At 31.9% G+C, this 23,325-nt stretch overlaps 1 protein-coding gene across 1 annotated transcript in view; it reads left to right on the top strand.

Annotated features, from left to right (window-relative positions):
- LRRIQ1 (leucine-rich repeats and IQ motif containing 1) overlaps positions 1 to 23,325 on the top strand; it is a 120,948-nt gene that overhangs the window by 58,598 nt on the left and 39,025 nt on the right. Inside the window, exons 20-24 of the mRNA XM_004676497.1 lie at positions 5,832 to 5,921; positions 6,580 to 6,698; positions 7,218 to 7,313; positions 7,541 to 7,623; positions 14,668 to 14,769. Of these exons, the coding sequence (XP_004676554.1) occupies positions 5,832 to 5,921; positions 6,580 to 6,698; positions 7,218 to 7,313; positions 7,541 to 7,623; positions 14,668 to 14,769 (490 nt within the window). The remainder of the gene's footprint in view (positions 1 to 5,831; positions 5,922 to 6,579; positions 6,699 to 7,217; positions 7,314 to 7,540; positions 7,624 to 14,667; positions 14,770 to 23,325) is intronic.

Here is a 23,325-nt window from a genome sequence, read left to right as displayed (position 1 = left end):
CATGCTGGCCTGGGGCTTGCTGTTAGGGAAAATAAATACTTATTCCTGCCCAGGAGTGGTCATAACAGAATCCTAAATATCCAAAGTGGGTCTGTGTTACTCTTCCTGAGTATCTATCCTTAGAGACACAATGTTTTAAAATGTGTACAAAAGCCTGGTCCCATTCTGGACAGTCACATCATTGGTCAAATTGTCTTTTTTTTCAAGTTGTGTGTCCAGAAAGAAGTATGAGTGGTAGACTCAGGCTGCCAACTTATTATTTAGTAGCTTTTGTGATAACAGCACATAACTGATGAAGAGACCAAAAAAATTATGTGGATTTATTTCTTTTTTTTAAAGATGTATTTATTGATTCATACAGAACTGGGGTATAGGCTAGAGGTGCAGGGGCAGTGAGAAGATTCACCAAAGACAGAGTGGGGAGCAGAACAGGCAAATCGACAAAGTACACTGCTGAGGGGAGCAGCAGGTGGGTTAGGAGAGGTTTGTCATGTCATGTGGATCACCTCCAAGGACATGGATCGAGCTAGTACTGAAGAAGCTGTCCCCAGCTTGAAGTGCTGTGTCCTAACCCATTGCACCACAGTTATATGGCCAAGGTCAGCTGACCAAAAATCTGAGAAGATGCCAAGAGTGGTAAGGTGATGAAAATATAGTCAGTTTTCTAGGAGCAGGCTGAGGCAAGGATCATACAATGAAAAAAATAATGTAAAGAAAAAAGAAAGAAGAAAAATGAGTAATTTGTTAGAAAGTACAAGTCTTGCTGGTATCAGTAGCCTCTCCAGCAGAAGCCAAAATCAGGCCCATTGAGTGACATGATTCTGGTTGTCTCGTCAGGGAATGGGCATACACTGTGGCCATCCATGCAAGGAATCAAAACAATTTTACAAATAATGTGATTTGTTTTCTATGTGAGGACCCAAAACAGTGTGTCTATGATAAATCAATCTGTAGTTTTCCATGTGGCTACACAGTCTAAGGGGCAATTGAGTTTCAACTTAGTCAAACCTTCCCTGTACCTGGCTGGAGCATTTAGAGAACTGAAGTGAATTAAACTTCTTCCAAGCCAGCTGCTTTATTTCAGGCAGTGGAATGAAGATAAAATTTCCCCGAAAAGTATAAACTCTACTTTTTTTTTTTTTTAATGTAATGCTTAAATGTTTCTTGGAACAGGCCGACAAATGAGGATTTGGAAGACTCATTTACCCTGTTAGTCATTGAATCTGAGTTGTTCCACCCAAAACTAGTAAGATCAGGCCAGGGAGTTGCCATGCCTCCATGGGTCAATCATTTAATTTCTAAATGAGTTCAGTTGGAAGCCAGTGCCAACTTTTCAATAGAAGTGTATGTGGTATTGATGTTAGAAAGGTCACAAATCCAAATCCACAAGGGATTTCCCCAGGTGGAGACCCGAGGCTCAACCGATAAAATCATCAGTCAGACTTGTGTTACCTCCAGTACTGAAACAGTAGAACAAGATGTTGAACCTCTTTTTCCATGATGAAGAACCAAAAATCCTAGTTTTTCCTTCACTACTGGATAGAATACTGAGCGTTATACATTCTCCCACAGAGGCCCAAGAAACCATTTGAGGTCTCAGGATAGAGGCCTCCAAATTTTCTTCAGATTTCTCAGCCAACTCCTGCTGATATTGATGTGGTGACCTTCATTATAAGAGCGGTTGAAATGAAGTCTTTTTTTTTTTTAATTAAGATATAATGGAGAACTGTTTTGACTTGACAACCATCAGAATATCACTAGAGAGCAAAAATCTTGGACATCATACAATAGAGAGGCTCAGTTTTTTCCCCCAGGTGTCACATCATAAAAGAGTTTATCGTGCTATCATTTTAGAGCCTGAAATTCTCTTCTTGAGGAAGTTCCCTCTGGCAATTATGGGAAAATAACATTTCACATGACAATTTTTAGTATATTCAGATATGGAAGCAATAACAATAGTATACTGAATTTTCAAAAGGACCCTTCCCACATGTTAACTTTCGTTCCTGCTTCCCCTAGAACTATGTTCAAACATCATCAATGTAGTCTAGGTAACACAGTGCTTTTTGACAGGAGGGAAAGCACTATCTCCGTCTTCCTAAACTGTGAACCCTACAAGAATCCTTGAAAAGATAGACTACCATAAAGCAAGCAGGAATGTGAGAGCCCCATATAGATTTATTCTCCAACCTTATAGCTACCTATTATGTACTATTCATAATAAATCTCTGAAGCAGTGATAAATAAGACATTTTCTTGGTACTTGAGTTCACAGTGCATAACCTTTTTTCAAGGAGAAGAACTCTATCAACATCTATATAATATGGCAAAGCAAAAAAAAAAAAAAACGCATTGTATTTTGTGGGAGCTAGTCCTGCCATAGAAATAAAACAGCTGGATTCCTAGAGAATATGAAAAGTTGGTGGTCTGACAAGTGTTTATCCAAAAATAAAGTGATTTGTCTGTATAAAGCTAAGCAAAAGTCAGACTCCTTAATGCTCCTATTAGCATCATCTATATATAGACCTCTTTTCATCTTATAAAACTGAAATTCTGTACCCATTAATTAACCTCTATCTTACCCTTTCATCCTTACATCCTAAGATTATTACACTCTAATTTGAATTCATACCAACTTAAAATTAGCAACATATAGGAATTCTCTTCTTTATAGCTGTATTTCACTACTTTCAGTTGATGACATCACAAATTACATTCATATTGTGAAAAACAAAAACTAATAACTTTCTCTTAAATAATGTAAAAACAAAATGAAAGTTGCAAGACAAACTTATAATGGTAATAGTTCTTTAATGTATTAGTCTCTTAAATCAGTAGAAAACAAAAGGTGTTACAAACTTGTTATAAAATAATATTAATTTTTATAGTTGTCCATCTATTTACTATTTCTGAAATCTTTATTTCTTCATATGGCTTCCAAATACAGTCCTTCATTCCAACCTCCAACATTCCCTTTAGCTTTTCTTTCAAGGCAAGGCTAATGGTAATGATTTCTCTCAGCTTTTGTTTATATAGGAATTTCTTAATTTTCCACAGTTTTCTAGGACAGTTTTACCAAATGTAAGATTCTTGATTAATAGGTTTATTTTTTCAGTTAGCACTGTCTTCTGGACTGCCCCCCAAGTTTCAGATGAGAATCTGCATATATTCTTAAGAGTCCCTTGTATGTGATGAGTTGCTTCTTGATTGCTTTTATTTATTTGTTTGTTTGTTTGTTTGTTTATTGTCTTTTGAAAGTTTTATTAGAATGTATCTTGGTGTGAACACTTTAAGCTCATCTTTGTGTTCAGTGAGCTTCTTGGATGTTTTTCACGTTTTTAACCAAATTCAAGGAATTTCCATCATTATTTCTTCAAGTATTCTCTCTTCTTTTGTGACAACATGATACATATGCTGGTTTGCTCAGTGATATTTCCACCAATTCCTAATATTTTTTCATTCTGCTCCTTTGACTCAATGATTTACATTGTCTTATCTTCAATTCACTGATTATTCAGCCCTGCCTTCAACTCCTATATGTCTTATTGGTTTCTTTTCAGGTTTTCTATATCTTCATTGATATTTCCATTTTGTTCATACATTATTTTTTCTCTTGTATAGCTCTTTGAGCATCTTTAATACAATTATATAATATAGTGGATATGTTGTATGTCTTTTTTAGGGATAGCTTCATTCATTTACTTATTTATTGGCTTTAAGTGGTTCATAAACTTTCTTGTTTCTTTGCATGTCTAATAATTTTTGGTTTAAAGCTGAACATTTGTATCTCATGGTATTATCTATGGAAATAAAATCTCCTCCCCAGTATTTGCTGCACATTTTGTTTTTATTTTTGTCTTTGTCTTTATTGGATTGTGTAGACTTTCTTTGTAGACAAGATCAGTCTGAGTTCTAAACTTAAGCTCTTTTCAGTTCTTTTACAAACCTGTTCCTTACCTTGAATATGAGTATTGACTCTCTAATTCCCCTCACATATGCAGATGCTTTTGAATATCCTGATCTTTAATGCCTTCTTCTAAAAGAGAAAAAAGAAAAGCAAGTGACAGGTAAAGGGAAACAAGTCTTATAAATATCCTGACAGTCTCTTAGCTAGAAGTTGTTATTAGAGGAGATTCAACAACAAAGGTCATCTACTTCTTTGTGCCATTGTGGACAGCAATCAGTAGCCAGAAGGAACATCAGAAGCAACAATCAACAATCAAAGGACATATCTCCAATATTTATTGCCCATCCTGGCTCCCATAATCTGTGAGCAATTTCATGCTGAAATTGACCAAAATTAACTACAATTTACATCCAGTACTTCCATGGAAGGTGCAACCTTCAGTAGACTCCTGAGTTCTTTGTATAATTATTGTATGGATTAGAATACAGATTTTTCTTATCTCCAACTCCACTGTCTTTCCAAAATCCTCCAGCACAGTACTTTTTATAGTATTAGCTCCTTTTCTTCTCTTCATTTTAGCAGTTTTTACAAAAAAAGGAAGAGGAGTTGTTGAATCATTGTGATTTTCTTTAAGATAGATGTGATTTTCCTTTAGTTGTCAAGTGAAAGTAAGAAAGAATTCAAGAATTTGTGCCCTGAATCCTGGTTATAGTTTTACATAAAATGACACTTCTTAAACCACATATATATTCTTAAGCCAAGTATAAATGGTTTATAACTATGACAACAGTTAATAACCTCTGCCTAATGGAACAAAATGCCTGTCTAAGTGGAAGTATTGTATTTATATAAAAAATCAAATAACTGGAATGCTAAGACAAGTCTGTCACTACACTGTATCTTAGAGTAAGGATGTCTTAGTTTTGCTTTCCCAGTGGTCTTTCCATATCTTAGTAGTTAAGGTAAATATATACTAAATTATATTACACTAGTACAAGTTCCACTGAAGAGAGATAAAATAACCTTGGAAATTCGGCCCTCCCTGGTGGCGCAGCGGGTTAAAAGCACAGCACTGAGAATCTGAGGCCACTTCCGCACGAGTTCGATTCCCGCCTGCCTCCTGCCCGGAGGAGACCACATGGCGAGCCAGACCTCTCCTGACCCGCCCGCTGCTTCCCTCAGCAGTGTACCTCGTCGATCTGCCTGTTCTGCTCCCCACTCTGTCTCTGGTAAAACCTCTCACCGCCCCTGAGCCTCTGGCCTGTACCCCAGTTCTGTATGAATAAATAAATAAATCTTTAAAAAAAAAATAAAAAATAACCTTGGAAATTCATAAATTGAAAGAAAAAAATTTGAGATGACGAACAAGGGGTTTAAATAGGATCATTGAAAATTTACATTTATATGTAATTGCATAGAGAATGCAATATCATATACCATGTTCTTTATATAGCAACAAAATTCTGTTTTCTGTCTGTTCAGAAATTTGTGATATTTTGGGAAGAACTAAGTCAACGTTATCTTTGTTTTCTATAGAAACATAAAAAAAAATAATGTGTTAAAATGCTATGAATTTTCAGTAGTGAGGTTTGATGGAGAATACTATAATTTGCATTCTAAAGGGTTAAATGATTATTTCCTTTGATTACATCTTTAGATGGATTATGAATTATCAACAGTTACACTCAAGTTCTCCAGTTTGCTTATCCACTTGGGATGAAAAATCTTACCCACTCTTCAGCATGCTTGCATTAAACAGATATATGACATCTCACAATAACAAATAACAGATTGTGAATTTTCCTGTAAATAAAAATTCCAATAGACTTTCTTAACATTTGTACTATGTAAGACAATTTAAAAGACTCTTTGTAAAAGTTATGCAAACTAAATTATGTACATTTTAATGTCATTATTTGTGCAGGCTGCCTTAGAGAAAGAATGGTTAGCTTTAGATTCCGCCCGCTTCCCTTCACAAACACTGCCTCTCCCAAACCAGCTGCACTGGCCAAAGGTAACATGTCATGGAAACCTCTTAATGCTCGATCTTTGCTCATTTCTTAAGGTTATGCTATGCTGGAGTGATTAATACTACAATTTATTGACTTGAAAAACACAATTACTTTTAGAAGCCTCTGACTTCCTCCTCATCCCCAGATGTAATTTTTCATGTAACTTTTCTTTCATTTGCTTCTCGTTTTTTTCTTTATTTTGGATTTCTTTCAACACTTTATTTCACAGTAGCAAAAAAAAAAAAATGATATGCTTCAGCTGCATATTCAGCAGTAGACTAAAATCACTAGTTGACAGCACTTTAAAAATACAAAAATATGCATTAAAAGGGCAACAGCTGAAGATACTCAGTCAGAGGTCAATGGACTGCAATATCTGTTATTTATTTGATGATCTTTGAAGTTTTTGTTTTCTGAGGCTTTTTTTAAGATCGTTGCAATTAATCATTTTGTATATGCAAACTATCCCAAAAGGAAACTCTACTACCATGACAAAGGGCATTTATTATGTGCATTGAAAATTTTTTTTTATTTTATTACAATTTTCAATTTTTATGTGAATTATTCAGAAGCTACTTGGTAATATGCATGTAAAGGGATAAAATATGAATGCAAGTGTTTTCAACTTATTTTCAAATTATATACTTTTTTTCTGATAAGTTCTCTGGAACATTAAGATGTGATACTTCACTTAATCTACCAAGTGTTCCAGCTCAAGCATGGTTATGTAATGAGAAAGAAAATATGTTTTCATCAGAACACCCACATTTTTATAACAGGTAAGCAAATTACCTCTTTTAGAGGACCAACTGTTGAATTACAAAACTATTACACTCTTTTAAAAGTAGTAGTACATTGAGGAAAATAGGTATGTTTTTACTTGTTTCAAGATGGAAAAACATTGAATGTTAAAAATTTTATGATTTTATGGAGTTTCCAGTAAATTTGAATAACATGTGAAATTGGTGTATTAAAGCACCTAGAAAATGTGTCAGTGAAATAATGCAATTAATTATGGTAAGCAAGTGGACTCTTATATACTACTATTTATATAGAGATAAGAAATGGAATAAAAATTCCAGTGCTGCATTTCTTTCAACAAAATGATTGAAATATGCTTTACGTAATTGAAATGTAAACATTTTAAATTAATGGCAGACTTTTATTGCTTTTCAAGATAAAGTTTTTCTGTAACTTAAGTTGATTTTATTTTCAAGTTTGAGATAACATAAACAGCTTGTAGTTTTAAAAAGTGCTAGTATACTAGTGTTAGTTAAGAGTGTTTTTTCTATTGCCAGATCAGAAAATGGAACTTTATCCTTGATACCTGAATCAAAGACCAGTAGAAGGAGCTTGTTAAAATCTGAGAAAGAAGAAAAAATTTCAGAAGAATGGTATGTGGTCAGTTTTATACTAAAATATTAACAAATTAACTTTTAAATGGGCAGGTATTTTTCAAGAATACTTTTATTAGTTCTTAAGATACAAGATACAGACTTTTCTGTGTGCAGCAATATTTGTTTTAGGGTAGTGTAATTCAGATACATATTTACATGTAAATACATATATAAATATGGTTTGGATATTTGTTTTGCTTTTCTTAAATTTAATCTTTTAATAGGGGTTTTAAGGATATTTCCACTGCTCAGCAAATGCTGAAGAGAGCACAGAAAATGAAATCAAAGAAATTAAGGAAAAAATTAGGTGAGTAAATAAAACTCTTTGAATTACTAGTCTCTGATATTGAAGATAAATTATTTTAAAACATTGTACCAAACTGTAATTAATAAGAACAGAAATGAATTACATAGATATGAGTATATTAAGTTAGTCATTCTAAAATAACAAGAAAACTTCGTGAAATGTATGCTATTACATTGAATTATCTATTACACTCTTTAATAATGTTCTCATGTTTTCCTCCTGCTTACTTACTTTGTTACTGATTGTTCTATCTATTGTATTCTGAGAATTATACTCTAACTTGTTTGTAATCTGTTTTATTTGGGCAAATATTAATTGTAAAAAAATCTGCTCTATGTGTTTAATAAGTATTGTGTGTTTTAAACTACTTCATTATTAAACTTACTATTTTTGAAAATTTGTTAATTCCATGAATATTAGCTATGAAAACGTCACAATTTGATATTTTGGAAAAGAAGCACAATACAGATCTTTCGTGATTATGCAAAACTTGGAAATGTTCAGAGACTTCTTTTCTATCCCAGAATAGCTTAGGATATTCTTCAAATTACTTCTCTTTATTTGGACACCGCTAGTTATTTTGCTAAAATTACCTAATATATGAAATAGTTTGAAATAAAAATTATTATGTCTTTACATCTGTACTTACAACAATTTAAAATTATTTGATATTGCATACAGATTTGCATTTATTTAAGAATTTATATTTACTCATGAACTCACAAGTGAAATGCTTTTTTGCATAAGTCATAAATAAAATACCTTTCTTAAGATTATTTTCAGTTCTTCTTGATTATCAGTTTCTCTTATTAATGTCAATTAAATATTTCCATAAAATTTCTATCGTTTATGAGAAGAGCAATGAATTTATATTCATCCTTAGAATTTTAGCTTATGTAAGTCTACAAAGAGACATTCATAAGATTTATTTTTAGCTTTATTACCTTTCTATTTATTGTTTTAGTCATTAACTCAATATATTACACAGATATATATATGTGTGTGTGTATATATATATATATTAGAAAAAATAGAAATAAAAATAACCAAAATGCTGTTGGTTTCTAAGGAATAACTTATACTTGTTAGTAGAGTACACACTAATCATTGAAAATTACGGATGATTATTTTGTAATTCAAATGTTCAACTTTCTTTTTTGTACTTTATATTAGTGCTATGTTATTTTGTTTGATAACTAATATTTTTTTGTTACATACTAAAGCTTGTCAAGTCTAAAATATTGGAAGTTAAGCACTTTTATAGAACACATGTGGTCTGTTTATCAACTTGTTTTATGAATCCTGCACATTTGTTTTGTAAACCCCTATTATTTTCCTGAAGGATCTGTGAACAGAATACCAGATGGTGGGTAACCAGGAAAATAACAACCCTATGCCCTCAATAGTAGTGAGAGGTTTTTGGGGTTTCAAGGAAGTACAATTAGTACAGTATCAGAGTAGTTTGATAAACTTTTTATTGCTTTGAAGTATGTGTCAACTTAACTTCAGCAATATCAAATAATATTCTTTAAATAGTTGTTTTGAGAATGATAAAAGTTCTGAAACTCCTACAGTCAGTTCAAATATCAGAAGTGGTTTAAAAGCAAATTCAGCCAGTGTTCAACAAGTATTACTTATTTATGACTAAGATCTATATTTTATAGATATTTACAGAGTTTGCAATAATCTCTCAGAGTGAAGTTGTGAAAGCTATGTTGTTTGATTCTTCATGTCTTTGAATATACATGGGTCCTTTTTACCAATTCTTATATCTGAGTACTTTTTTAGATTCAGTACATTTTTCATCTATCAGTATAGTAAGTAATGTTTTATGAAAGTTTCAATAAGGAATACATACTCACATATAAAATCATTACTTTAATGGCAAAAGATTAGGCATCATTATAATAAAGATTAAATATCTGTTTAACTGTCACAAGGGGGCATGGTAGGGTAACAAATGAAAACAGCTAGACAACTCCAGCTATAACTATAGCCAACAACAATGTCTTTATCTTAACATTTGACAATAGTCATTAACCATAAACTGTTGGATAAAAATCCAAATGGTAGTTGTGTGATTTTTATGGGAATCAGTACTCTGATTTTAAGATTATAAACCAAATTGCAGTCTTATTACTGTATGAGATTTTACATCTCTATGTTAAGCATTTTAATTTTTGCTTCCCTACCGATATTATTAGGTTCACAAAAATAAAGTATTTTTTCTTTGAAATTTGAATGCTGGAGTGTAAAATATTGATGGCCTTGAAATTTTCCTTATGCTTTGTCTTTACTCTCCCAACAAATATATTCAGCATAAGATTAAACAAACAAAAACAATAACAATCAGTGGAAGCCTCTTCAATTATGAAACCTCATTCTCCTAAGTTGATGTGGCATTTTGATCTTGAAAGAAAACCATTGAAGTCTTTCCAGTGGTTTTCTACTTAGGTCATACTCAATTTTCCATGTGTATATTTCATTCAGTGGCATCCTCCTGCCCAAGTGATGATTTTAATCTTTTACGCACTGGTCAAAACATGTCTTAAATAATTAATTTTGTTTTACACTAAAAATCTTATTAATAAGTGTCAAATATACATGGAGATTTATGTCTTATTTGCAATTTTTTTAGCCACCAGAGGGCAACATTGTCCATAAAATTATGGGAAACTAACCAGCTCTGTGGAGATAGGGAGGTGGCAGCAGAGGCCTCAAAAACTAGCCGGTTTTAATGAAAGAAACCAATTACATCTTAGATTTAACAAAGCAGTAAGCCTCAAGGAAGTGGTAGTATAAATGCAGTGCGTGGAAACTAATCCAAATCACTGCTTTGAGAAACCTAGAGCAATTTGCTTAATAGCAGTCACTTAATATCAATACCTGTTTGTGTCTTGCACATATATTTATTAGTCAAGTGATATTATCCCATACTGTTTGACTTAAGATAAGAGTGAAAATAGGACAAATGGCAGGAGACAAATATGTAAGGAAACTGCAGAAATAGGAAGAATACCACCAAGGTTGCTGATTAATGAAGCAAGACTGAAACATGCAGCCATCAAGAGAGTCTCAATATTGATACTTCTACTGGGATGAGTGTAGCTGTTTGAAAAAAAGCAGGAGAAAAAGCAGGAATTGGTTGGAAATCAGTTATGGGATGGAAATCTTAAATTGCAATGAGTTTTCATCAGTTTGAGCTTGTGTTCTGATTATTGTAACTAACACAGTGATAAGAATGTAAATTGATTTACAATCTTGTGCTTAGAGTCATGTTTTCGAGCATAAACATTAACCAGTAATGTTTGGGTTTGTTTTGGTAAAGTTTTTATTTGTTTGTTTGATTGTTACATCACTCACAGGCTTATTTCAGAGTTTGGTGATCTGCATTGGAATTTAACAGATAACCAGGGCAGTTTAGAGTTAAGGAAGTCAACGAAGAGCATCATGTGCAAGGTGAGGGTCGCTGGTTTATTGAAAACATACAGCGCCATTCACCTAACGGTAGTAAACATAATTGGTAACAAAGTCTAGATGAGCTTGATGGGGTATGGAGCACTCTTCAGAGGGGATAAGGGCTGAATATAGACATTTTGGTAGAAAGCAGCTGTTAAGAAGTTTAAGAGCTAAGAATAAAAGGATGAAGATGTAATGTGGTTTTCTACATTTATCATATTTATGCATATTAAATTTCATGGTTAGAAAAAAAAAGCACAGAATAAAGCAAACAAGGTTAATTTAGTTGTGAGACAAAAGCCACAATGAGGGATAAGATTAATCATGTAGCTGCTTACCACAATTGCACAGTGTCAACATCCAATATGTATTTGCTGATTTTTTTTTTTCCATGAAGAAAATAAGTTTGAGACTGATTGTGCTGAAAATATTTAGTTCTGGTCAAGAGTTTAAGTAGAAAGTAGGAAAGGCTAACCTTAAATATTAATTAAGTAGTTCTTGGGTTATAGCAATGATATCATTAAATTAAATTTAAATTAGTAGGTAATATCCCTTATAAGATGATGAACTATAAGTAATAGTTTGACCTTAATTTAAAACTTATTTTATATCACTGCTATACTTGGCACATATCGAAAATTAATAATAACCAGATTTTTATCTATGAAATCAACAATAATAAACCAGTGAGCTAAGACTGGTATTATAAAATGAAAAAGGATTATACAAGGGTTGAACTAATTTTAAGGATACTTCAATGCCTAAGTAAAATTGTGTTACTGAAATGAGATTATGGTTCTTAAGTGTCAAGTATAGAGATACAGGCATAATAAAAACTCAGCTTACTTATGTGCTTCTTTAAATATTTTATAAAGATATATTTAATATATATTTCCTAGATACTGAGTAAATCATGTTGGGAGATACAGATTTTTAAAAAATGAAAAAACAGCATGATGAGGAAACAGACTTAAAAGTACTGTGCTGACTTTTTAATGTAAGAAAGAAATGTCACAAGCAATATTCTTTAGAGTATTATCTCCTGGATTTCTTATGCAATTGTGCATTTTTTAGGATAAGAATAGTTTTATTCACAGTGATATTTCCAGGTATTATCAAAACCAGGTAGCTTTTTTTCCCTACATCTCAAATTGATATGATCCCTGATCTTATCATAATCCCTTTTGAATTTGATTTACTTTAAGGCTTAAATCAATTTAAAGTGGGGCAATCAGTCAGAATGCCTTATAATAAAGGGATATTGAAAATGGCTGCTCTTAGAAGTTCTAAAATAATTTATTTAATTTATTGAATAAATTAAACTAAATAGCTTTTGTAATTTTTTTATAGCTTAATCTCACAACAGTAAAAGAAAATTATTATTGTTACACATTTCACCTATTAAGAAACCAAGTCATAGAGAGATTATTTGCCCAGAGAGTGCCATAGAACTCAGACAATCCCCAGCTTTTATTCCATGTGCTTGCTATACTGAAGGAAATGGGGAGTTGTGGATCCATCAATCTAGTTCCTCTATATCCTATCTTATTCTATGAAGCATTTACATTTTTTTCCAAAGATATAGTAAGTTGGAAATGTTGTTTATACTGTAATTATATGTCTACTAGTTGACTTTTATTAAGTATCAACACTTTGGTTTTGCTGTAACACATTGTGTCACTAATTCTCACAGTAATATTTCATATCAATATTATTTCTATCAGGAAGAGAAGGCAAAGGATCAGAACAGTTTGTTCAAATACCTACAACTAGTAAAAGTTGATACTTGAATCTAAACCAGTTCTGTTAATCTGTATGTCTTTGCTCAGGAAAGATGTCGCTCAAACAGAATGGGAAGAAGATTAGGATAATGTGTAGAAAAATCAGAAGTTGTAAAGAATATATACAGTATGATATGTCTATGGTAATCTGTCTTTTGTGACTGATGTTCCTTTTGCCATGTCTATTTGATTTTTTTTGTAAAATTCTTAGATGATATATAATATTCTATTGAATACACATGCACAAAGTTTTATTATTTTCTTTGATAAATCCTATTGAATTCATGACAAAATCCAACTCATAACACCTTAGGCCATATATAATTATGAACAATATCTACATATTGAACAATATTTCCCTAATCTTCAGAAATATATTCCTCTATGAAATATGTAGATCATGTTTAGTAAAGATAAATTATTAGAAGACTAATGGAACTCTACAGTTTGCTCATGCTTGAGAATAACTTTGTGAATACTATTTTGCTTTATAATTCACATTCTAAAAAAAATGCTATCTTAACATTTAATTAAAATATGTATTTCAAACTTTGTAATATTTAAAATCTTATTTTTCCCATTTAGCACATACAGTTATTTTGCACTATTAATCAAAGACTTTTAAATCTCTTTTTGCAAGATGACATAAGACACTAAGAAAATGTTTGCTTCCATTAAGTGTGGTTTTATGTTAACCTACTTTAAATGTGTAACGTATCTTTTATGCTGTCCTCTATACCACTAATTATACCACTGTCTATTATACCACTAATTTTCTCTCACAGTTCTTCAACAAGAAAGAGCCCTTATCTTTATTCAGATACAACAAGTCTCCAATTTCATATTTCATAGAATTACTCATTACTAGAAGAAAGTTGTAGGACCCTACATTTACAGTCATCCTATTTATTTTGTAAATTAATAAATCTAGAATATTATTGGCTATGAGGTATATAGACCTTATGCATCTTTGTTATGTAAGTATGACACATTCTGGCAAAAGAGAAACCACTGAATTATCTGTTTAAATTAACAGCCATTTTGCATCTGATCTTCATCCCATTAGTTGTCTCACTTCTATCTCCTGTACTCCAGCTCCTCACAGGCTAGAGGAGGAGCTCTTCATATAGTAAAAGTTTATATATTGTACTTTCATGGAAAGTGTTACTTCATTTCAGCAGAAATTTAAGAAAGGAAATAAAATGATAAACAACAAAGCACCCCGGGCCCTCCCTGATGGTGCAGCCGGTTAAAGCACTGCACTAAGAAGCTTAAGGCCACTTCAGCATGAGTTTGATCCCCGCCTGCCCCGAGGAGTCCACCTGGCGAGGCAGACCTCTCCTGACCCGCCCGCTGCTCCCCTCAGCAGTGTACTTCATGGATCTGCTTGTCCTGCTCCCCGCTCTGTCTCTGGTGAATCCTCTCACCCTCCACATCTCTGGCCTGTACCCTGGGTCTGTATAAATAAATAAATCTAAAAAAAAAAAAAAAACAATAAAGCACCCCAAATAAAGACGATACCAGAACTGAAAAATTTAAATGTAAACATTTCACATTGTTAGTATTTCTGCACTTTGTGTCTAGTATAAATTATATGTATGTATTTAATCAACTATCCAAGAGTATATGAGTAGTTGATATACCTTTTCACATTATGAAGTTTTTAAATAATATCATCAGTAATTTCACAGTTTCACAGTTTCACAGAGTAGATTTTTTTTATTACTATTGTAAAATAACATGTGGCCTGAAAGAAGTAATAAGTTGGAAGTGAGATTCTGTTTCACCTTGCTCTTTTGTCCAGATGCCTCTGTGCGCTTAGAATTATTCAAAAACAATGAAGATAAAGTGTCCTTTACAAAATCACCAAAGAAGACACAGCCCAGAAGAGATGGTTATCTTGAAGGTTTGTTTTAATCACAGATAAATAGATAAAACAATAGAGAGATTGAAAATTACATTTAAGCATTTTAGTTTTTCAATAGTCCTAAAGCACATATATGAAAAATTATGTTTAAAACACAATTAGCCAAAAGTCAAGATATGGCTCTTAGAGCTAAAATATTAATTCATATTATTGATTCATTAGGATGCTCAATCTTGATTTATGTGAGTTCTTTATGTTTTATGTGAAATATTATAATGCTGTTACTAATTTATTTAAATTTTATAATGATGGATACTACTAGTCTATATAAATGAAAGTGATCACATGTTGAAATTATATCTTAATATATTTACTTTCTACCAATATACACAAGTTGCATGACATGATATGTTAATTCTTGGATTTTAAATGTTTTATGATAGTTGAAACTGACCTATTCACTGTTAGGATTTTCACTTCAAATTGTACATTTTATTTCCAGTTTTAGCATTCAGAGGAATTATGGACTTATTAAACAAAACTATTGAATGTAATAGAGCAGCAAACATGACTTAGAAAAAAATCGTTTCTGCTTTTTCTTTAATATTAGAATGTTTATACTTTGACTATACTTTTAGATTACAGATTCTAGTAGAACAAAAAAATGAGTCAAATATGTTTGAATGGAACTGAATTTTTTTTAATTATTCTTTTAAATATTTAAGTAAATTTCAAATGTATTCATCATCATGCATGATTAAAAATTGATACATTTGATTTATATTTCTACTCAATCATGTTTAAAACTATAGAAAATACATAATAATTACCAATTTTATAATTTTTAAAAGTGCAATTATTATGTTGAGGGTGAACATTTAATTATTTTTAAAGTATTATTATGTTAATGATAATAATAAACAGCCATATACCAGAGACATTATATGGGTGTGGTGTGGGGAATGGGATCAAAACCAGTGGGGAGAGGGAAGTGTGCTGGACTATGGTGATGGCACATGGGTGATTTGGTGATGGGAAGCCTATGGGGATTACAACTGAGATGGAAAAATACACAAAATGATGTAAAAATAAACTATAATATGTATTTTTTAAGTATTATGATGTTAAGAATGAAGAGATGGGTTCTAGAACTTTCTCTAAACTATATAGAAATAAGTTAGGAAAAGCAAGTGTGATGAGTCATTGTAATTGTTGAATTAGATATTTTTTTGTTGTTGAGGTAACATTGGTCTACTACAGTTGTGTATGATTTAGAGGATTGCAACCTTCAGGTGTATGACAAAACTCTGACACCCAACAGAAGGTTCTAACAATCCTCCTCCTCAGTTCAATGTGCCCCTCCAGCTCCGCTGCCTCTCACTGCTGGCAGCCGCAATTCTACAGGCAGATTTCTAGTGTTTGTTATTTTTTTAATAATTAAGTTTTTTCATAATAGAACATTTTTAAAAATCTTGTGGATATTCAAAGTATCAAAATCTTTTTTTGTTTGTTTCAAGCACATTTACATATGTAATGGTATTTTAATAGAATTAAAATATTTCTAGTAGAAAGTAAGACTGGTTTTAATCAGTGTTCATTGTTATAGTCTTAACATCATCATTTTACTGTTTAAAGGGTAGATATTCTTCTAAAATCAGTAATAACCCCGTAAATACTACATGTTTTATAGAAACATTATTACATTGTTATTTTAGGAAAGAAATGCCTGGAATGAAAATAATTCAGACATTTTTGCCCTTCTTCAGTGGGTAACTCAGAATCAGAACAGAGAAATACATCTTTCCATTTTCTATGTATTTTTCTCATGAAATACTAAGATACATTGCTATTCAAGAATAGTATGTCTATGTAGAGTGTATTCATTGACTTATACTAATATAAAATATGTAAAATAGTTCAAGTCATGATCAAATATTCTGTCAGATATGGAACATTTTCACATGTGTCTTATGATGTGATACTTATTTTTGTTTTCTTTCTCCCATATGAAATATGTTTAAGTTTACTTTGGTAGAAGAATTGTTCTGAGTCTTCCTTTTTTTTTTTTTCTTTGAGGTACCATTGGTTTATAGTACAATTTATGTTTCAGAAGTACTATAGATAATAGTATATAGTGTTGTGTACACACACACACACACACACACACACACACACACACCACTATACTCACCAACAGAGGTCTAGTTACCACTAACCTCTATCCACAACGCCTTTGCCTCTGTCTGTTACTTCCACTTTCTTCCCCTTCTCCTCCAGTGAACACCATTTTGTTGTCAGAATCCAAAAGTTTGTTTCTCTTTTTACTTGTTTGATTTTTACTTCCTCGAGTATATTTGGCATTTCATTAATTTCACTGAATGTTTTTATATATATATACCAAATATTCTAGTGATTAAATTTGAGGCTTTTAGGAAAGAGCTTGAAAACTGCATATGGCTGAATTTTTTTCTTAGTTTTATTTTTATTTCTACTCTCCTTGTTCAAGGGGAAAATAGTGAGGCAAAGACAACTTGACCGTCAAATCTCATTTGTCTTTAATGGATGCGCTGGGCTCATATACATCTGTATTCAAACTTATTTAGTGACTGGTCACAAAGACCCATTTCCAAGTTAACCTGACTAACCCCAGTTTCCCAGTAGAGGGCACATTTTTTAATCGGGTCTTTGAGATATAAAATGCACCTGTTATAAGAGTACAATTCAATGAATTTCCACATATTTATAGTTATACAACCATCACCATTTAATTTTAGAATACTGGGAGAACTTCTTTCCCTTATAAAATGCAAATAAATTAATAGTTTATATCTTATGTCTAAAGTGAGAGATCAGAAATAAAACTTTCTTATAGGCTTAGATTGAATGGCATGCTGACACTATCTTATAATTTACTTGCTTTGTTGGAATTACATATTGTATTATTTGACTTTTTATCTGTAAATATTATCTTATTATAGCATTGTTAGCCTTTTTAAATCTAAATTTAAAAGTACTTTCTACTCTACTTTTAAATATTTCCTATGCATGGTTTCCATGATTCCTCTTATAAATTGTCCTAAAATGCTTTGGTTGTTATCATTGCCTCTATCTGCATGTCACTAGTAGAGCAAAGAGGATGGTAGATAAATTCTGTTGTTCTTGGATAAAAAGTATGCTTAAATTTGAGCAATATTTAATATGAACTATCAAATTATGCTAAGTGCTATAAGGTAAATAATTATACCCTTTTAATATATCATATTTTATAAAATATCAATGTTGCCATATTCATAAGGTATTGTTAATATTTGTTTAGCTCCAGATTTATACCTTTAACCTGGTCATGCTTACCACCTCCCAGAGAAACCTCATACATGTGCCATGTGTCAGAGATCAGTCAGTTCTTCCTATGAGACATGACTAGAGTCGAAGGACTTTCCAGATTAAACATCAATTTACTTGATTCATTTGTTTATTTAATTGCATTCATTTAGTGCTAGCTGTGTGTCTTGGTTTATCTGTACACCTATAATCCCTAGCTGATTTAGCCTTAAAATATGTAAATTACCTCACTATAAAATTATTTGTAAATTTCTTATTACCTTGTAGATCTCCCATCAAATGTCCTTTTTTTCTGCTTCAGATGTTCAATTTGCATTCTTGACATCATTTTTCTTAGCAATCATTGGCAGAAGAAGCATAGTTTAATAGATGTAAGTGTAGACGCTAAAGTTAAACACCAATTTGATTCTTCATTACACTATTTATTGACTTTGTGACATTATAATGTTATTTAACATTCTATATAGCCTTATTGTTCAATTGTAAAATAGTACATATTTACTGGGGATCCTACTTATGAAATGTTTGAAAAACATATCATAAATACTTAGTAAATACTCAAAAGTTGTTGTCATTGGCAATAGTCATTTTTTTAAAAAGCACATTTTCTCACTTGCATTTGGTAGTATGTATGGTATTTCTTGCTGAGTACCATGCTGAGTTTTAAATTCTCTGATTCAATTTACTCAGTAAAACTAAAAAAGGCACTATTAACTGTCAACATTTTAGAGCTGAGGAAACTGATTGTGAGAGTTTGATAAGTGACTTGCCCAAGGTCATAAATAAGTCGCTAAAGAGAAATGGGAATGATTTCTTTGTCAAAACAAAGAGAGCAAAAACCAAACAAAATGCAGACACCGAAGAGCCAAACTTCTAATGTGACCTTGAAATGTGCACAAGTAGAAACAAAATATTTTTTATAAACACTGAAAAGCTAGTAACTAATTTCATTTTTTCTTTTTCATAGCTTGTATTAATATATGGTTAAAAGTTCAGTGCTGACATGATTAATATCATAATTAATATTAAAATTATTACAAATTTTATTTTAGTGCTGCTTGACTGAATTATTACATTATTTCATTATCAGTTATTAACTACCAAGTCAGTTAGTCTCTAAGTAAATGGTTATCACATTTTCTGTCACCTATTTTAATTTTCAGATAGTGAGGAATCTATCCATAGTACTAACATACACCTATATTTTTGGCTCACCTTTTCCATATTTTATTCATATATAAATTAAATGCTTCCTGCTTTCATTTGCTGAAATTTTAAAATTTCACATTCCTAAAGCCAATGCCAAATTTGATCTCCTAGATTTGGCCAAGCAGGGATGTTAGACAGGCCAGGAAAATAATTGGATCGAGTCCAACAACTTTCTCAGAGAGAGACAGGATTAGTCTTAGCTCCTTCAATTTCTGGGACAATTTTACTTGATTTTTAAAGTCAGGTTTTCTTAATTCCCAGTCTGGAGCTGTCATCACTAACATGCTTTCCATTTTTCCTCTTATAAAACTGAATATTTACACATACCATATGTCCTTATACATCATAGATGTTCAAATATCTTTGTATTAAATTTTTGAGTATTGAAGGCATTAAAAGACCTTTAATTTCTATAGTTTTTACTTCAGAGCATTTCTAATCAAATCATCTTCTTTTGTGGTATTTTTTATTTTATGATTACAAGCATTTTCTTCTCCTTCTCCAGCTTTCTTCCTTTTAATACCAGCTTAGAGTACAAAGTCACATTATGTAGATGGTTTTAAAGTAGGTCTTATATTTCCATAGCTATATAGAGTACTTACTAATAGTGACAACCTGACTAGGTATTAAGAGCTAGAAGAATAAGTGCCACAGGGTTCGGGCAACCAAAAAACATCTGAAGAAGAGAGGCACACGATCTAATTTCCATTGAGCAAGACTCTCTATTGTCAAAGTAGACATAGCCATGAAAACTTATAAAATGTCATCTGTTCATCACTATTTAAGTTTCCAGCAATCATCGTATTTTGAATTACTGTTACTACCTACCAAGTCTTGATTCCTTGAACCTTTTTTAGCATCCATAAATTACTTATTTTAAATATTTTTATTGAGTTAATATTGGATTACATCATTGTTTGCTGCATAGTAGTGTAGGTTTCTCTCGTCAGGCGTTGTTGCTATAGTGTACCCACCAGCAGGAACTCTTATTTTAACAAATAAAGATACAAATAATCCCTTAAGTAGCTGCCAATGCTAATAGTAATGTATTTGAACATATTGATTCCTTTGTCAAATGGACTTAGTGTCCCAAGCATCACAGAAAAGCCTTCACCCTCATTTCTGCCATCTCAGTCAATACTCTCTCAGAAAAAACCCTTCAGATTCTAGCTTGAAAAATAGCTCATTGTGTTCCTACAGAATACAGAATACAGAATAAATTATACCTACCAAGTAATATAAAAATCTTTGATGCCCATTTGTACAAAGAGTTGTTCTACGTGCTTTCTATATAATTACTAAAATCTTGCAGCACCATTTTGAGATAGGAGACCAAACTTCATTCTTAGCTAAGCTCAAGATTTGTCTGTACATGCCTGGGACAGAAACATGAACTATCAAATGCTTATAGTTTAATTTTTTTTTTTTTGCTTATAGTTTAATTTTTAAATTATAATGTTGGAAACTTTATATTTAAAAATCTTATTGAAGCCATTGGAGTAAAAGTAAAGAATTATGAGTCAACAAATAAATCTAGAGAGCTGAGAGGCTGATCAAAGCGTCTGATAATGTCACTAGTCAGTCTAGGTGAACTGGAAATAGACTCTCTTCTAGTTTCTTGGCAAAAACAAATATAAACCATCTCCAGAAATAGATAACACCATTCCAAGCTTCAAGTTATCTCTACATGTTTTCTCATACAATATTTGGCACAAATAGAAAACAGTGGGCATAGAAAAAGAAACATCATTGAGCACTATAATAGAAATAGAGCCAACAGATTTCAGATAATAGTGGATATTGATGAAGAAACTATAAATTTTAATACATGTTAAACCTATTAAAATAGCCAAATGAAACATCTATAATTTTAAAATCACCAAGGGCTCAATGGATGTAAGATTTAGTTACAGATTTACAAAACTGAAAATAAAATTATTGGACTGGAAAAATGACTCTGAAAAAATATCCAAATTGAAGCATGAATTAAGGACAAAAGGAAAATACAGAAAAGAGATGTGAGATACGCAAACATTTCTAACATACATGTATTTATAATCTAAGGAGGAGAGATGAATGATAATGGTATAGAAGTAATATTTAAAGAGTTAGTATTTGAGAACTAACCAAAAGTAAGGAAAAACATCCCATATCATGAATTCAAAAAACTCCATGAACTGCAAAGAAAATCACACCATAATAGTCAAGTTAAATAAACCAAAGACAAAATGAAAAATTTTAATAATAGCTTGAGAAAAAAAGTGTATTTTCAAACAATAAGTAATAATGAAGCTGACTTTTTAATAGAAACTACAAAAAAAAGAAGAAAATTCTTTTTTATTTTGCCCCTCTCCAAATTCATCAGTTGAAGGCTAACCCTCAACACAGGGCTGTTAAGTGGGTAATTAATGTTAAATGAAGTCAGTTATCATGACCATTATCCAGCATCCCTATCAGAAAAAGAAGAGACCTCAAGAGTCTGCTCCAGAAGAAATCATGTGTTGGCAGTGAAAAGGTGTCAGTCTGCACCTGAAGGAGAAAACCCCTGAGAGACTGATCTTGGAACTGCAGCCTCAGAACTGTGAGAGAATGAGTTTCTTGTGTTTAAACACCTACGTTGGTATTTTTGTTATGGCAACCCAAGCTTACTAATAAAGTGTAATGTGTCTTCAAATACTAAATGAAAATCAGTTCCACCATAAAAATCTATATGCAGCAAAAACCTTCCCTAAACATGTAAACAAAACACCTTTAACACCCATCTTCCCACTGACTACTTATCTGTCCAGAACAGGAAGGAGGAGGAATAACCCTGGATTCCTCAGTTAAACCTTCACATAAAGAGTAGAGGGAATAGTGGTTCTGGAAGAAGATCATGAGACCCTTTCCTTATCTGTGCTGTCTTTTCCCTTGGGAAGTGAGGTAGAGAATGTGATCAAATAAACAGGCAAAATTCTTGCAATTTGATTCTTACATCAGATAAGACTCAGTCTCTGGATTCAGGAACACCAGTTTTTTGGGGTATTTTTTTTTTTTTTTTTTTTGCTATTTACCTGGCTAAAACTAAGAAGAGGAAATGTAGGTATATGCATTTAATACTAGATTTGGCTTCCCTAGTTCCGCTCCTAGAATGCAAACAATTTTGTAGTTGGCTTAAATAGGCATAGCAAATTCTCATAAACTGGGGGGGGGGAGCTTTAAAATGTTGTATTTCTCACAGTTCTGATGTTCTGATGGCTGGGAAGCCTAAGATCAAGATGTTGCCTGATTTAGATGTTAGTTAAAGCTCTCTTTCTGTTTTACAAAAAGCCACCAACGTTCTGTGCACTTATGTGTTCCCTCCTTGAGAACACAGAGAGAGAGAGAGAGAAAGAGAGAGAAAGATATTTCTTTCCCCTTTTCTAGGGTTACCAATCCTATCATTAGGACTCTGTTCTTATGATCAAATTTTATCCCATGTACCTCTCAAAGACTTCATCTCAAATACTATCAAATTGGTATTAGGGTTTCATTTTAAGAATTCTAGTGAGATACAACCATTCAGCCTGTAGTACCATGCCTTTAATCTTCAGAGAAAAGATTAGAAGAGTCTGGAGATTCTTACAGTCAATGAGGAAACATTTAATATCTATCAGGTATTTTCAATGTAGGATTAAGTTACCTATGATGACAGACCTAGTATAAGCACACACTCCTTATGTAAGCACACAAGTGAAAGAAACCTATACCATGATAGAAAACAAGTAATAAACATAATAATAAAAATAAAAGTAACAGACACCGTCACAGGTTAAAAAAAATCCTAAAATGTATGAACATTCTCATAGATATAAGAAAGATTTCATCCATGAAATACTACTGAGAGTAAATGAAAAGAGAAGTCAAAGAGCCAAAATATCTTTGAAAATAAAAACATGAGAACAGAAATGAAATCTTAATCTTGGCAGTAGATACATTTAAATTATAGAGTTAAAGAAATTATTAAAATACAAAGATAAGAAACATGAGAGAAAACATAAAGAAAAGAAATAGGTCAGGAGCTCC

This window comes from Condylura cristata, unplaced genomic scaffold (genome assembly GCF_000260355.1).
Source record: "Condylura cristata isolate star-nosed mole 26May11 unplaced genomic scaffold, ConCri1.0 scaffold00004, whole genome shotgun sequence".
In the NCBI taxonomy this organism is placed as follows: Eukaryota; Metazoa; Chordata; class Mammalia; order Eulipotyphla; family Talpidae; genus Condylura; species Condylura cristata.
This window is presented reverse-complemented; position numbering and strand designations above follow the sequence as displayed.